The 13,351-nt window shown below is 48.9% G+C and overlaps 1 protein-coding gene across 1 annotated transcript in view; it reads left to right on the plus strand.

The window, feature by feature from the left end:
• Positions 1 to 13,351, plus strand: part of PHGDH (phosphoglycerate dehydrogenase) — a 32,515-nt gene that overhangs the window by 2,297 nt on the left and 16,867 nt on the right. Inside the window, exons 2-3 of the mRNA XM_002928395.4 lie at positions 5,669 to 5,820; positions 9,549 to 9,614. Of these exons, the coding sequence (XP_002928441.1) occupies positions 5,669 to 5,820; positions 9,549 to 9,614 (218 nt within the window). The remainder of the gene's footprint in view (positions 1 to 5,668; positions 5,821 to 9,548; positions 9,615 to 13,351) is intronic.

Consider the following 13,351-nt stretch of genomic DNA (forward strand, 5'->3'; position numbering starts at 1 on the left):
CCCCTGCCCTCTCCCACTGAAATCTTTAATACTGCAGGAAGCCCGAGCACAGTGCCTGCCCAGGCCTGGCCTCTGTTCCCACGCCTCAGTATTCTGGGCAGGCACAGTTTGTTCTCACTCACTCCGTGGTCAGGAAGTACAATTACCCCCGAGAACGGTGCTTTTCAGACTCCAAGCGAGTCATCGCACATTAGTGGATAGTGAAGTTGGTTTAATGGGTTGTGATTAGCGTTTTAAAAAACAAAATAAGAAGTATCTGGGAGCAAGGCAGAGAGTCAGGCTAAGTCGTGTGTCATGAAATTTGTTCAATTATGTGGGCAGTGATGGTGCCTGTGTGGTTTGTGAGTATAAAATCACAGCTTAAACATATGTTTCTTACTGTAAGTCTTAGTCAAAAAAGTTCAGAAAACACTGGCTTGGAATAGTGAAGCATCGTGTTCAGAACTCACAAAACTCTTAGACTGGGGACCCCTCGTCTATCAGCAGATGTGACATCTTAAATAAACCTAATATGCAGGGACCTTTAAATCTTACCACGTATCCGTGGCTTTTAAACTTTGACCATGACCCACAAGAAGAAATTCATTTTACATCATAACTCAGTATACACATACATAGGTGTACACACACAGTAAAGTTTCATGAAATAATATCCTTACTATTTGTGATACATATATTTTTCTTTGTTCTATTGAGTAGCAGTGCTGGTCAGAAACCAGTAAGCCATATGCTAGTAATGCATTTAACTGACCGAACACATTTATATCTCTATCTCAGAATTTTAAGAAAGATAAAGAGGGGGAAAAGTTTCCATGCAAGAGTCCATCTTTTGAAAGGCTCCTTTAAAATAGCGAGTAACAGGGTGCCTGGGTGGCTCAGGCAGTTAAACGTCTGACTCTCGATTTTGGCTCGCGGCACGGTCTCAGGGTCCTGGGACTGAGTGCCCAGGCGGGCTCTGCACGGAGTCAGCTTGAGGATTCTCTTTCTCCCTCTGCCCCTGCTCCTGCTCGGGTGTGTGCTCTCTCTCTCTAAACTAAAAATAAATAAATCTTTGAAAAACATTAGCAAATTCTCAGCCTTTGCACTAGGATTTAATTTGTAAAAGTTAAATAGACATCTACTAAATCAGAATCACGCATACTGTGCCAAACAGCACCTTCCTGCATTCTCTAGCTGGGGAACAAGGACCTGGAGAGTTTGGCTTTCCGTGTGATGTAAGTCAGCGGCACCAGACATGCTAGAATCACTCTCAAGGCCAAGCCTGTCCTCCTTGGGAAAGGAAGCGTGTTTGAACTTGAGAAACGTGAATGGCTTTCAACTGCTGAGTTAGCATAGTTTTTCTGAACAACTGTAAATCCAGCAGAAGAGTGGCCGTTTTCCAACTCCAAGGCAGCTGCGGAGAGCAGTACACAGCAGAATGGGTGCAGTTTCAGGAAGTGCCAGAATGGCCTGCAGGACACTGGAGAAAAGAAAGCCATGGTCACAGCGGACTGCACTGAGGACGTGGGAGGATTTGCAAAGGCCTGCAGTTTGCATACGTAGAGTAGAGGAGCAGGCAGCTGGGGAGCCAAGACTTGGAGGGATGATCTGTGACCTGAGGAGGGGCTGGTATCCAGGAGGACAGGTGTTCTGAGGGGCTGGCAGGAGATAGGTTACCAGTCAGTAGGCTCTCAATCAATATGTGCTGATTGAATGTATCCGTTGGTGATGCAGTTGAATGAAGAACTGAGTGAAGCTGGGGGTGGTGGAGGGTGTTAGACCTTGAAAGCGAGTGGACCCTGGTTGCGCTTAGTGTGGGTCCAAGGCCGGCTGAAAGAGGGTCTCCAAAGGCAGATTCTCTGCTTGGGACAGGTGTGCTCTGAATGAACATCCGTGCTGGTCTGACTGGAGACTCCTCAGACTTCCTAGTGAGGGATAGCACCCTTGAGGGAAAAGTGTGGAGAGACTACGGGTAATAATCTGTAAGGGAGATCCCGACATAGAGAAGGCTGGGCCTGTTCAAGGCTGATCGTGCTCTTTCTGTGCTTGTCCTGGGGCCCGCCAGCATGGGGTGGGCTGCTGGAGAGCCTGCAGCACCCCCGCGGGAAGCAGATTCCTAAGGTTTGGGGAGGGTGATGGAGGCTTTGGAGAAAGCATTCGAAGAGGCCAGATTCTTGGGGCCCAAAGGGGTGATTGGGTAAAGCATCTGGAGCGGGTCTGGACCTCAGATTTGCACCCAGGAACTTGATACTAGAGCGGCAAGCTGAGAAGATTGTGACTCTTTGGGTGGTCCTGCTCCAGGCCTGCTTCTTGTCAGTTGACTCTTGGTCCTGGAGTGACCACTTCAAAGGAGGTTTGACTTCCTCAGTGTGTTACCAGTGACCCGAGGTGCCAGAGCTGGAGGCGGAGGAATGCACGATGCAGATGTGCTCGCATGCTGTCAGTTGCTCTCTCCTGGTTGTGCAATTTATACTCCTTTTTCCCTGCACTCTCACCAACATTGACTCTTACCACTTTTCGTTTTGCCAATACGATGCCTGAAAATACCACATTTTAAAATGTACATTTTCTTTTTTTTTTAAGAGTTTATTTATTTGAGGGGCGCCTGGGTGGCACAGCGGGTAAGCGTCTGCCTTCGGCTCAGGGCGTGATCCCGGCGTTGTGGGATCGAGCCCCACATCAGGCTCCTCCTATGAGCCTGCTTCTTCCTCTCCCACTCCCCCTGCTTGTGTTCCCTCTCTCGCTGGCTGTCTCTATCTCTGTCGAATAAATAAAAATAAAATCTAAAAAAAAAAAAAGAGTTTATTTATTTGAGAGAGAGAGACACAGAGCGACAGAGACAGTGAGAGACAGCACCATGCGCAGGAAGGAGAGGGAGAAGCAGACTCCCCGCTGAGCAGGGAGCCTGCCGCCAGGCTGATCCCAAAACCCTGGGATCATGACTTGAGCCCAAGGCAGACGCTTAACTGACTGAGCCACCCAGGCATCCCCAAAATTTACATTTTCTTGATATCTAGCAGTTGAAGAGTCTATAAATTACTGGCCGCTTTGTATTTCTCCTGCAAATTGCCTACTTGGACCTTTGCCTGTTTTTCTACTGGGTTCCTTATCACTGAAAACAATGATTTGTAGGAAGGCTTGATTATTTTTGGTGATGAGTCTTTGTTCTGTTATATATGGTCCAAGGATTTTCTCCCATATTAAGCCTATCACTTGTCTTTAATTTTGTTTATGGGATCTTTTCTATAAGAAATTTTCATTTGGAAATTGGTAGAGCATGCGACTCTTGACTTGAGGGATCACGGGTCTAGAGCTTACTTTACATTTGAAAAGTTATTTTCTTTAATGGTTTCTGGGATTTGTGCCTTGCTTATGAAGCTTCCCCATCCTGAGATCATAAAAAATATCCCCTTACATTTTCTTCTAATGCTTATCTTTTAAAATTCTTTAATTCTTCTGGATTTTTAAAAATCTGTAGTGAGATAGAAGTTAAATTTGTTTTTTTGTTTTTTTTCCTAATTTTCTAAGGAAAATTTAAAAGTATAATTATAATAATAATTATAATAAATATATATATAATAAATATATTTATTATATTTATAATATTATATATTATATATAATATTATAAATATAATAAAAGGAAAAGTAAAAGTATACCTTTTATCACATAGCTGTCTTTCCCCATCAGTTTGACATACATGGGTCTGTTTGTCAGGTGCCTGTTCGGTTCTTTTGATCAATTTGTTGGTTTTGGAACATTTTTCTCCTGTCTCTCCTTATTCTTATGCTCACCAAACTCTTGAGTGCTGTCATGTAGATCTGATGTGTCCTTATCACAGTCAAGAGAAGGGATTTCCCATGGTGGATTTTTGATCATGTGACATGTTTGAGTTATTTAGGGAAGGAAGGTGGTGGTGGGGAGAAGGGTGAGGGTAGGTTTCCACTGGCCTCTCAAATCACTGAATTCATGCATTCAACGCAGTGTTTTAGCATCAGCTATGAAGATGATCCTGCTTTAGAGAGGTAAGATATAGATGAGGAGACCAAATTGCAGGTCAGACAGAGGACACCTGAACGTAAAATAGATGATAGAAAAATAGGGGGAGGGAGTGACATTGAGTCCCGTGTCGTTGGCCAAGGTTTCATGGAAGAGAAGTTGACTGTGCCTTGAAAAGTTGGTAGTGGGTGGCCAGGCAGGGAGCCATTTCTTTGGAGCCAAGTGCGGTGGACTTGAATGTGGGACAGTCAGTAGTGTCCCCGTCTGCCCAGGCATTGGCTGATGTTCAACTAGGCTGCTTTATAGGGAGGAATTCCAAGCACCCTCAAGATTTGCCTGACGTTGGCTGGTGTTGGCAGTCAGCTGAGATGGGGTGGCTCCTGTTTGGTTCCTCTAACCTTTCCATGTCCGTGTGCTTTGGACACTCTGAAGTCACAGCATACACGTGTACTGGTGAGTTGTGGTGTGTCTGGCACTGTGAGCTCCTTGAGGGTGGGCTGTGACTTCTTATTTTGCCTTGACGGAGTCTAGCATGATGCCAGCTACATACATATCAGGCACCTGGTAGATGGAAGGAGGGCATGAAAAGGGCAGGAGGAGGGGACATGGTCATCCTCGATCTTGTTGGGCTTCCGTGTCTCATCAGTGAAATGGAGTTGGATCAGAGGCTTATCAGTGTTGCTTGGAGTGTCACATTTGAGGTTCTGTTTCAGAACTGTAGACATAAAGGGCTTGGGGAGCTTAGGAGGGGTCCTGCATCTGGCTCTCTGTGGAAATTGCAAAGAGGTTTACATCATTGGTGTCAGACCAGACGTGGGATGGACCCGAGGGGCCATCTGTTCCAACCCTCTTATTTTGCAGATGAAGACCAGGCCTGGGGGTGGGGTGACTTAGCACCGTGACTGGAACCCTGGCCTTCTGATTCCCAGCTTGCTGCTTTTGCAACAACACTTGCTTCCTTACCAACCCTGGACAGCCAGTTTGAGACAGAGCGTGTGCCCTTGTTCACTCGCTCCATTTCTTGGGGACTCCCATTGGGTGTTTGGGCAACAATATCCTTATTCTGAGAAGATATCACAGGATTCTGGATGAGCCTAAGGAAGACTGTCTTGGGGTCTAGCCTAGCCCAAGTAAAGCAGCTACGATGAATCCAGAAAGTATTTATTTTTTGCATATGTATATTTTTAGCACCAAATTGCCCACGTTTCTGAGCAGCTATAGACAGTTTAATTGTTCTCCCTTCCTCCCCTTACTTTGGTCTCTATTTTTGGAGGTATCTTTCTTTCAACAGTTTGTCTTTTGTTCACTTCTTAGTCACTCAGCCAGCCAGTACTTACTGAGTACCTTCCATGTGCCAGTCAATGCCCCAGCCCCTTCAGCAAGCAGCACCGTGTCTGATGGTGAAGGTGCTGTCCACAGAGCGGAGCCAGAGAGTACGTCAGGGGCTATATCTGTCCTTTCTCACTTCCTCCTCATGCACTTGAGGAGGCCTAGTCTCAGGATCATAGCTCATAGTGGATGGAACTTGGATCTAACCCCAGGCCTGCCGTCTGGCAGCCGCTTCTGGATGTGGATGCTGTCAGCTTCCTTTCTCTGAAGCTATCCAAACTCAGGAACTCCCACTTCAGGCAAGGAGGTCCTAGGAGGTCTTGAGGACCGACTGTGGACCCAGATGGTTCTTCTGCCTCAGGACTGTGAAGGCCTCATTGTCCGCTCGGCCACCAAGGTCACTGCTGATGTCATCAATGCTGCAGAGAAGCTCCAGGTGGTGGGCAGGGCTGGCACGGGCGTGGACAACGTGGACCTGGAGGCCGCCACCAGGAAGGGCGTTCTGGTCATGAAGTAAGTCGTGGAGCCCCAGGGGTGGGGTGGAGGCTCACCATGCGGGGGAAGGGGAAGACTTAGCTTAGAAGGTCAGAGTAGGAAGGGCTTCCAGAAGGATGCCTGGGCCAGGCTGAGTCCAGACAGGTGGTTGGCACCCACGGTGGCGTGGTTCCCCAGGTTCTTGACAAGTTGTCTCTCCTTGTAATCTCAGATCACTTCGCAAACCCTCTCCACAGATGTTTGAACTGCAGCCTGGTTGGGAATCAGAAGAATGTCAGTGAATTTATCCTCGTTTCCTTCTCCAGCGCCACCCCTTTCCCTCCCTCCGTGGTTCTGGCTAGAGCCGAGTGTCCCTTAGCTCTGCTTTGCTCTGTCTCCCTTGTACAGGTGCACAGCCTTGGCTAGTTGAGTAGCTCTACATTCTTTCCCTTCCTCACGGCCTGGCACCCTTCTGCAGCCAGGACCCCAGTTTCTCTTTCACACTCCCGTGCCGAGAGGGAGAGCTGTTTTTTCAGAAGCGGCAGTGCAGAGGTCGTGACTCTGAGCCAGAGCTCAGCCACACTCGCTTTGGGCTCCCGTCTGGCACTTAGATGGTGTGGCAAGGTGATGGTAGCCCGCGTCTTCATCCTCAAGCCTTTTCCCTTCCCTTGGGAAGCTCAGCGCCCTCAAAACCTTCCCCTTCCTTCCTTCTTCTCCTATAGTGTAGGGGTTAATTGACTGGTCATCTGACTGAGGTCAATATCCAACAGAAGAAATGTTAAATGGTAACCCATCGTACATTCTTGCCCTGNCTTCCTCTTATGGTCATCTGACTGAGGTCAATATCCAACAGAAGAAATGTTAAATGGTAACCCATCGTACATTCTTGCCCTGGACACAGAGGCAGCGCCACCAGCCCTGCACCCCTTCCTGCATCCCAGTACAGCCTGTTCGCAGGGTTAGACAGGAAGCTAGGACTCTGAGAATCCTTTTCTCCTTTTTTTTTCTTTTTTGGATAAGATCTCTTGACTTTTCTCTCCTTGTAACCTTCATTTCCAGAGNCCGAGGGGCCATCTGTTCCAACCCTCTTATTTTGCAGATGAAGACCAGGCCTGGGGGTGGGGTGACTTAGCACCGTGACTGGAACCCTGGCCTTCTGATTCCCAGCTTGCTGCTTTTGCAACAACACTTGCTTCCTTACCAACCCTGGACAGCCAGTTTGAGACAGAGCGTGTGCCCTTGTTCACTCGCTCCATTTCTTGGGGACTCCCATTGGGTGTTTGGGCAACAATATCCTTATTCTGAGAAGATATCACAGGATTCTGGATGAGCCTAAGGAAGACTGTCTTGGGGTCTAGCCTAGCCCAAGTAAAGCAGCTACGATGAATCCAGAAAGTATTTATTTTTTGCATATGTATATTTTTAGCACCAAATTGCCCACGTTTCTGAGCAGCTATAGACAGTTTAATTGTTCTCCCTTCCTCCCCTTACTTTGGTCTCTATTTTTGGAGGTATCTTTCTTTCAACAGTTTGTCTTTTGTTCACGTCTTAGTCACTCAGCCAGCCAGTACTTACTGAGTACCTTCCATGTGCCAGTCAATGCCCCAGCCCCTTCAGCAAGCAGCACCGTGTCTGATGGTGAAGGTGCTGTCCACAGAGCGGAGCCAGAGAGTACGTCAGGGGCTATATCTGTCCTTTCTCACTTCCTCCTCATGCACTTGAGGAGGCCTAGTCTCAGGATCATAGCTCATAGTGGATGGAACTTGGATCTAACCCCAGGCCTGCCGTCTGGCAGCCGCTTCTGGATGTGGATGCTGTCAGCTTCCTTTCTCTGAAGCTATCCAAACTCAGGAACTCCCACTTCAGGCAAGGAGGTCCTAGGAGGTCTTGAGGACCGACTGTGGACCCAGATGGTTCTTCTGCCTCAGGACTGTGAAGGCCTCATTGTCCGCTCGGCCACCAAGGTCACTGCTGATGTCATCAATGCTGCAGAGAAGCTCCAGGTGGTGGGCAGGGCTGGCACGGGCGTGGACAACGTGGACCTGGAGGCCGCCACCAGGAAGGGCGTTCTGGTCATGAAGTAAGTCGTGGAGCCCCAGGGGTGGGGTGGAGGCTCACCATGCGGGGGAAGGGGAAGACTTAGCTTAGAAGGTCAGAGTAGGAAGGGCTTCCAGAAGGATGCCTGGGCCAGGCTGAGTCCAGACAGGTGGTTGGCACCCACGGTGGCGTGGTTCCCCAGGTTCTTGACAAGTTGTCTCTCCTTGTAATCTCAGATCACTTCGCAAACCCTCTCCACAGATGTTTGAACTGCAGCCTGGTTGGGAATCAGAAGAATGTCAGTGAATTTATCCTCGTTTCCTTCTCCAGCGCCACCCCTTTCCCTCCCTCCGTGGTTCTGGCTAGAGCCGAGTGTCCCTTAGCTCTGCTTTGCTCTGTCTCCCTTGTACAGGTGCACAGCCTTGGCTAGTTGAGTAGCTCTACATTCTTTCCCTTCCTCACGGCCTGGCACCCTTCTGCAGCCAGGACCCCAGTTTCTCTTTCACACTCCCGTGCCGAGAGGGAGAGCTGTTTTTTCAGAAGCGGCAGTGCAGAGGTCGTGACTCTGAGCCAGAGCTCAGCCACACTCGCTTTGGGCTCCCGTCTGGCACTTAGATGGTGTGGCAAGGTGATGGTAGCCCGCGTCTTCATCCTCAAGCCTTTTCCCTTCCCTTGGGAAGCTCAGCGCCCTCAAAACCTTCCCCTTCCTTCCTTCCTTCCTCTTATGGTCATCTGACTGAGGTCAATATCCAACAGAAGAAATGTTAAATGGTAACCCATCGTACATTCTTGCCCTGGACACAGAGGCAGCGCCACCAGCCCTGCACCCCTTCCTGCATCCCAGTACAGCCTGTTCGCAGGGTTAGACAGGAAGCTAGGACTCTGAGAATCCTTTTCTCCTTTTTTTTTCTTTTTTGGATAAGATCTCTTGACTTTTCTCTCCTTGTAACCTTCATTTCCAGAGGTGAAAAGATCCAATAGAGGCAAAAGGAGGGTGAACTTGTGTGTTAATAAATTATTTCAAAACCAAAAAAAAAAAAAAAGAGCCTTTGAGAAAAGAAAAATCATTTCTTGGGTTTCAGCTCTATTCTCCTTTCTGTGAAATGGGCTGAGCCACCATGTCAGCATGGCCCTGTGCATTAAGGTGTGAGGAAGCTTTCTCACTTCAGAACTTGAGAGATAGGAGAAGTCAAACAGGTGGAAATAAAAATCCTAGCTTTGTTAACGACAGAAGCCGGCCTGGACAGCTTGATGAAGGTATGTGGGCAGTGAGCTGACCTGAATTTGACAGGCTTGCACACCCATCTTGGACACAGCCTCAGGAAGAGTGATGGCATTGAGCTGCGGGGATCCATGCTTTCCATAGGCAGGATCCTGAAACGAGAGGAAAGAGAAATGCTGAGCCACATGTGTATCTCCCAATCGAGTGAGACACTTCTTTGCCGTGGGAGAAGTGAGCTTGGGTAGAGAGGCCAGGTGTGTTTCTCTAACTGAAGTCCCTCCGCATGAAAACATAAAGCCAGAGCGGGAGTTTTCCCTCCAGCCCTGGGACTGGGCAGGAGTCCATAGGAGAGCCCAGGTTGGAGGCATGGGGTGGGGGCTGGTCCTAAGAGTGGGTGAGCTGAGGGGGCGGGAGAGTGAGCACACTGCTCTCACGGCTTTCTGTTGAGACAGGAGCGGGAATATGGGGTCTGGACCTACTGACGTCCCCGCCCTTCTTCCATCTTTAGCACCCCCAATGGGAACAGCCTCAGTGCTGCGGAGCTCACCTGCGGGATGATTATGTGCCTGGCCAGGTAAGTCCCTGTCTTCTCAGCAGAGCCAGCCTCTGCTGTGTCCCTGTGTCCCCAAACAGAGTGACACGGAGCGGGGTAGAAACACTTCAGCTGGGCACCGTGCACACTGCCGAGAACCTTCAAGGCCACCCATCCTTTAGGAAACATTTGACACACTGGTTCTGGCACACAAAGGTCAGGTGGCTTCTCACCAAGGGGTTGGGTGGGGGAGGGGCGTTCGGCATGGCTGCTCCTTACCTGGGAGCAGGCTGTTGGAGAAAATAACTGTGTGCCATCTTGCTCTCCTCCTTAGTCATTTCCTGCAGGACACGCCATCCTCTGGCTTCTCGAACCTCTAAGCCTTGAAAATGTGGTTTCTGCTCCCTAGAATATCCTTTCCCATCATCTTTTTTCTTTTTTTCTGAGTCTTTCCAGTACTTTATTTTTATCATACTCATTAGAAATCCAACCTCACATAGGTATAAAATAGAAGCAGTGCTCAACGTTTTTACTGAGTTCAGAACATTTTTGAGAGAATTAATGGCGAAATGTACCAGCCTCCATACCTCAGAGACCGCTCATACCCCAGAGGTTCACAGACTTTGTTGCACATTGGTATCATCTAGGATCTAAAAAAAATACTAATGCCTGGCCTGCACCCCAGAAATTCCTATTTAGTTGGTATGGAGTGAAACTTGGCATAGGGATCTTTTAATAAACTTTTTATTTTAGGAGTTTTAGATATAAAGAAAAGTTGTAAAGATAGTAGGAGGTCCCATATACCTCACACCCAGTCTTCCCTGTTATTAACATTGGACATTAGTATGGTGCTTTTGTCACAATCAACGAACTAATATTGAGATATCGATACATAACTTTTAACTGAAGTCTTCCCCATCATCTTTATCCAGGTAACTGTTATTCCTCAAGATTAAGCTCAAGTGTTAATTCATCCAAGAAGCTCTCTCTGGATTCCCTGACTGGGCTGTGTTCCTGGCCCCCAGGGCTTACCTCTGTCACTAGCCTTACAAACCTTATTGTGATAAAATGGAGTAAAAGCTGCACCTACCTGTGGATTCTTAACACACGGGAATTCAAATGGTCAAATGTTTTGCTCTTGCAGCTGGAATTCTGGGGGGTGTGGTCCTCCTGAGTAGAGGGGACAGCCTAGGAACTCCTGGATACGCAGTGAAAGGGCATGAGTCTTTCTGTGTAGGGTCGTAGAATGATTGCATTGAGCATTGCATAGGCACTTCTGTGGTCAGTGGAGAAGGGCAAGGAGCCAACAGACTGTGCAGGGAGTTCGCTAGGACCCTTCATACACCCTCGGATCCTGAAACCAGGGGACCCAAGCAGCCAGGACTCTTTACTTCTCTACTCAGGCCTGAAGCTTGTGGGGCCGAGAAATTACTCTTTTCCCCTCTCAACACCTGTTCTCCCTCCTGCTGGGATAGGGTCTGGAAGAGTTGACCTTTGTTCTAACTTCCCCAAGAGCTATACCTGAGCTCACTGGCCAGTGAAGAGCAGAGAACACTGGAGAAAGGGAGGAACAGGGACAGCGTGCATAGCAGAAGGGACCCAGCTTGGAAGGGGTCCGTGAGCTGGCGGTCCGATTCTTCCAGAATATCTGGGCGGGGCGGATTTCCCCTGGAGAAGCCTGATGCCCTGGTTTCACCTGTGCTGTTAAATTCAGTGGTGTTTTTGTTTTTGAGTGAGGGACTGATCTGTAGCTTTCTATCTAATTAATTCTCTTAACTCTTTTTCTGGAGGTGGAAGGAAAGACTTGGGAGCCAGGAATAATTTCTCTCCCATTCCAGGACCAGCCTTATTTAAGAGAATAAATAGGTAAAGGGGACGCCTGGGTGGCTCAGTCGATTAAGCATCTGCCTTCTGCTCAGGTCATGATCCCAGGGTCCTGGAATCGAGTCCCCCGTCGGACTCCTTGCTCAGCGGGAAGCCTGCTTCTCCTGCCTGCTGCTCCCCCTGCTTGTGGACTCCCTCTCTCTCTGAAAAATGAATAAATAAAATCTTAACAAAAACAAAAGAATAGGTAAAGTGGAATGATTTCAAGGAAGCACCCCATTTCCAACTTCTTTTTTTTTTTTTTAAAGATTTTATTTATTTATTTGACAGAGATAGAGACAGCCAGCAAGAGAGGGAACACAAGCAGGGGGAGTGGGAGAGGAAGAAGCAGGCTCATAGCAGAGGAGCCTGATGTGGGGCTCGATCCCATAACACCGGGATCACGCCCTGAGCCGAAGGCAGACGCTTAAACCCTGTGCCACCCAGGCGCCCCCCATTTCCAACTCCTTATCCAACAACCTCACTCATCAAAGATGCACCAAAATTAAGAACTAAGCACCCTATTAAGGAGGAATGGCCAGTCTCATACTTTCCTGTGTGTCTGCTCAGATTGCTTTTCCAGCAGGCAGTGACAGCAGAGTGGGCGCTGTGGATGGAAGGTTAAGAGCATTGAGCAATGTGGGTGGAGAGAGGGCCTGGATGGGCCTCACACTGGGGGACTTTGAACAGATGGCAGGAGCTCCTGAGGTGCAGGGGAAGAACAGTGACACAGAAAGAAAGAGAGGAGAATGCAACCTACATAGATTTCATCTCGCCCACCATACCTTTTCCTTTTTAAGTCAGGATGGCTACCGTTTTGTTGTTGGGAGGCCCGTCGCCCACATCATGGTCCTCCCCAGACTGGTCCAATGAGAACCCCAAAGTGCTAAAGGCTGGAGAGGACCCACGAGCAGCTGGGTATAGCAGCTGGAGGGGGCTGAGGATGTCCAGTGCCACATGCCCTCTCTCGGATGGCAGAGAGCAGGACGTGAGCCAGACCTGGGAGGAGGCGGGTGGGCTCTGTCTCACTTGGTCAGAGGCATAGGAGCAGGTAGCTTTGCTGAGAAGGGAGCACTTCCTCAAGGCAAGTCCCTGTCCTTGGGACATTCCTGATACAAGGACCCTCTCCTGAGGCCTGATGGGCCCGAGCAGGGTGATAGAGCTTCTTCCTCGTGAGGCTTGTTACTGAAGCTTTGGGAGTTTGCCTGTGAGATCGCAGGAGCACAGGTCACCCCTCAACCTGACCCTCAGATGGAAGGGTGTCCTGGCAATGGGTAGACATGAGAGAATGTTGTTTTATAAGAACTCTGAGGTGGAACTACAGGGGCAGTACACTGGAGTCTCTCCTCCTTACCCACACGCACACACAAACACACACCACTCTGAGTTTGGTGGCCCGAAGGAAGCACTGCATTTAAATGCTTAGGAGGCTGACTGTGCTGGCGATGTGCTCGGCTTTGAGTCCATTCAGCTACTTCCAGTGGGATGATGTCTCGCTCCATGTAGTTGGGGTGAGCATGCCACGTGCTAAAGCGTGTCTAAGCATTTCTCAAGGAATGTGTAAAATGGAGCAGAGACCCCTTAAACATTCTCAACATTGTTTCCTGTCTCCCTTTTTCCCTTCCCAAGAAGCCTGGATGACCAGGTCTCACATGACATAATCTTATCCTTTCACCTCTGACTCTGCCCTGACTTCCTCTGTCCCTTCCAGAAAACACGTGGAGACTCAGACCCCCATGTAAACCAATAGGAGGAGCTAGGCTGGGGCGTGGTTTGGGACAGGAGGTGGTATGGATTATGGCACCCACCCACCCAGCCCAGTCTAGCCTGAGACCGCTGGGGCTTAAGAAACTCTCGAGGAAGAATAAGTACCCAGCTGCCCGCTGATACAGTGGAAGGTGTAGGTTGTGGCCTTG

The sequence above is a fragment of the Ailuropoda melanoleuca genome, chromosome 2 (genome assembly GCF_002007445.2).
Source record: "Ailuropoda melanoleuca isolate Jingjing chromosome 2, ASM200744v2, whole genome shotgun sequence".
NCBI lineage: Eukaryota > Metazoa > Chordata > Mammalia > Carnivora > Ursidae > Ailuropoda > Ailuropoda melanoleuca.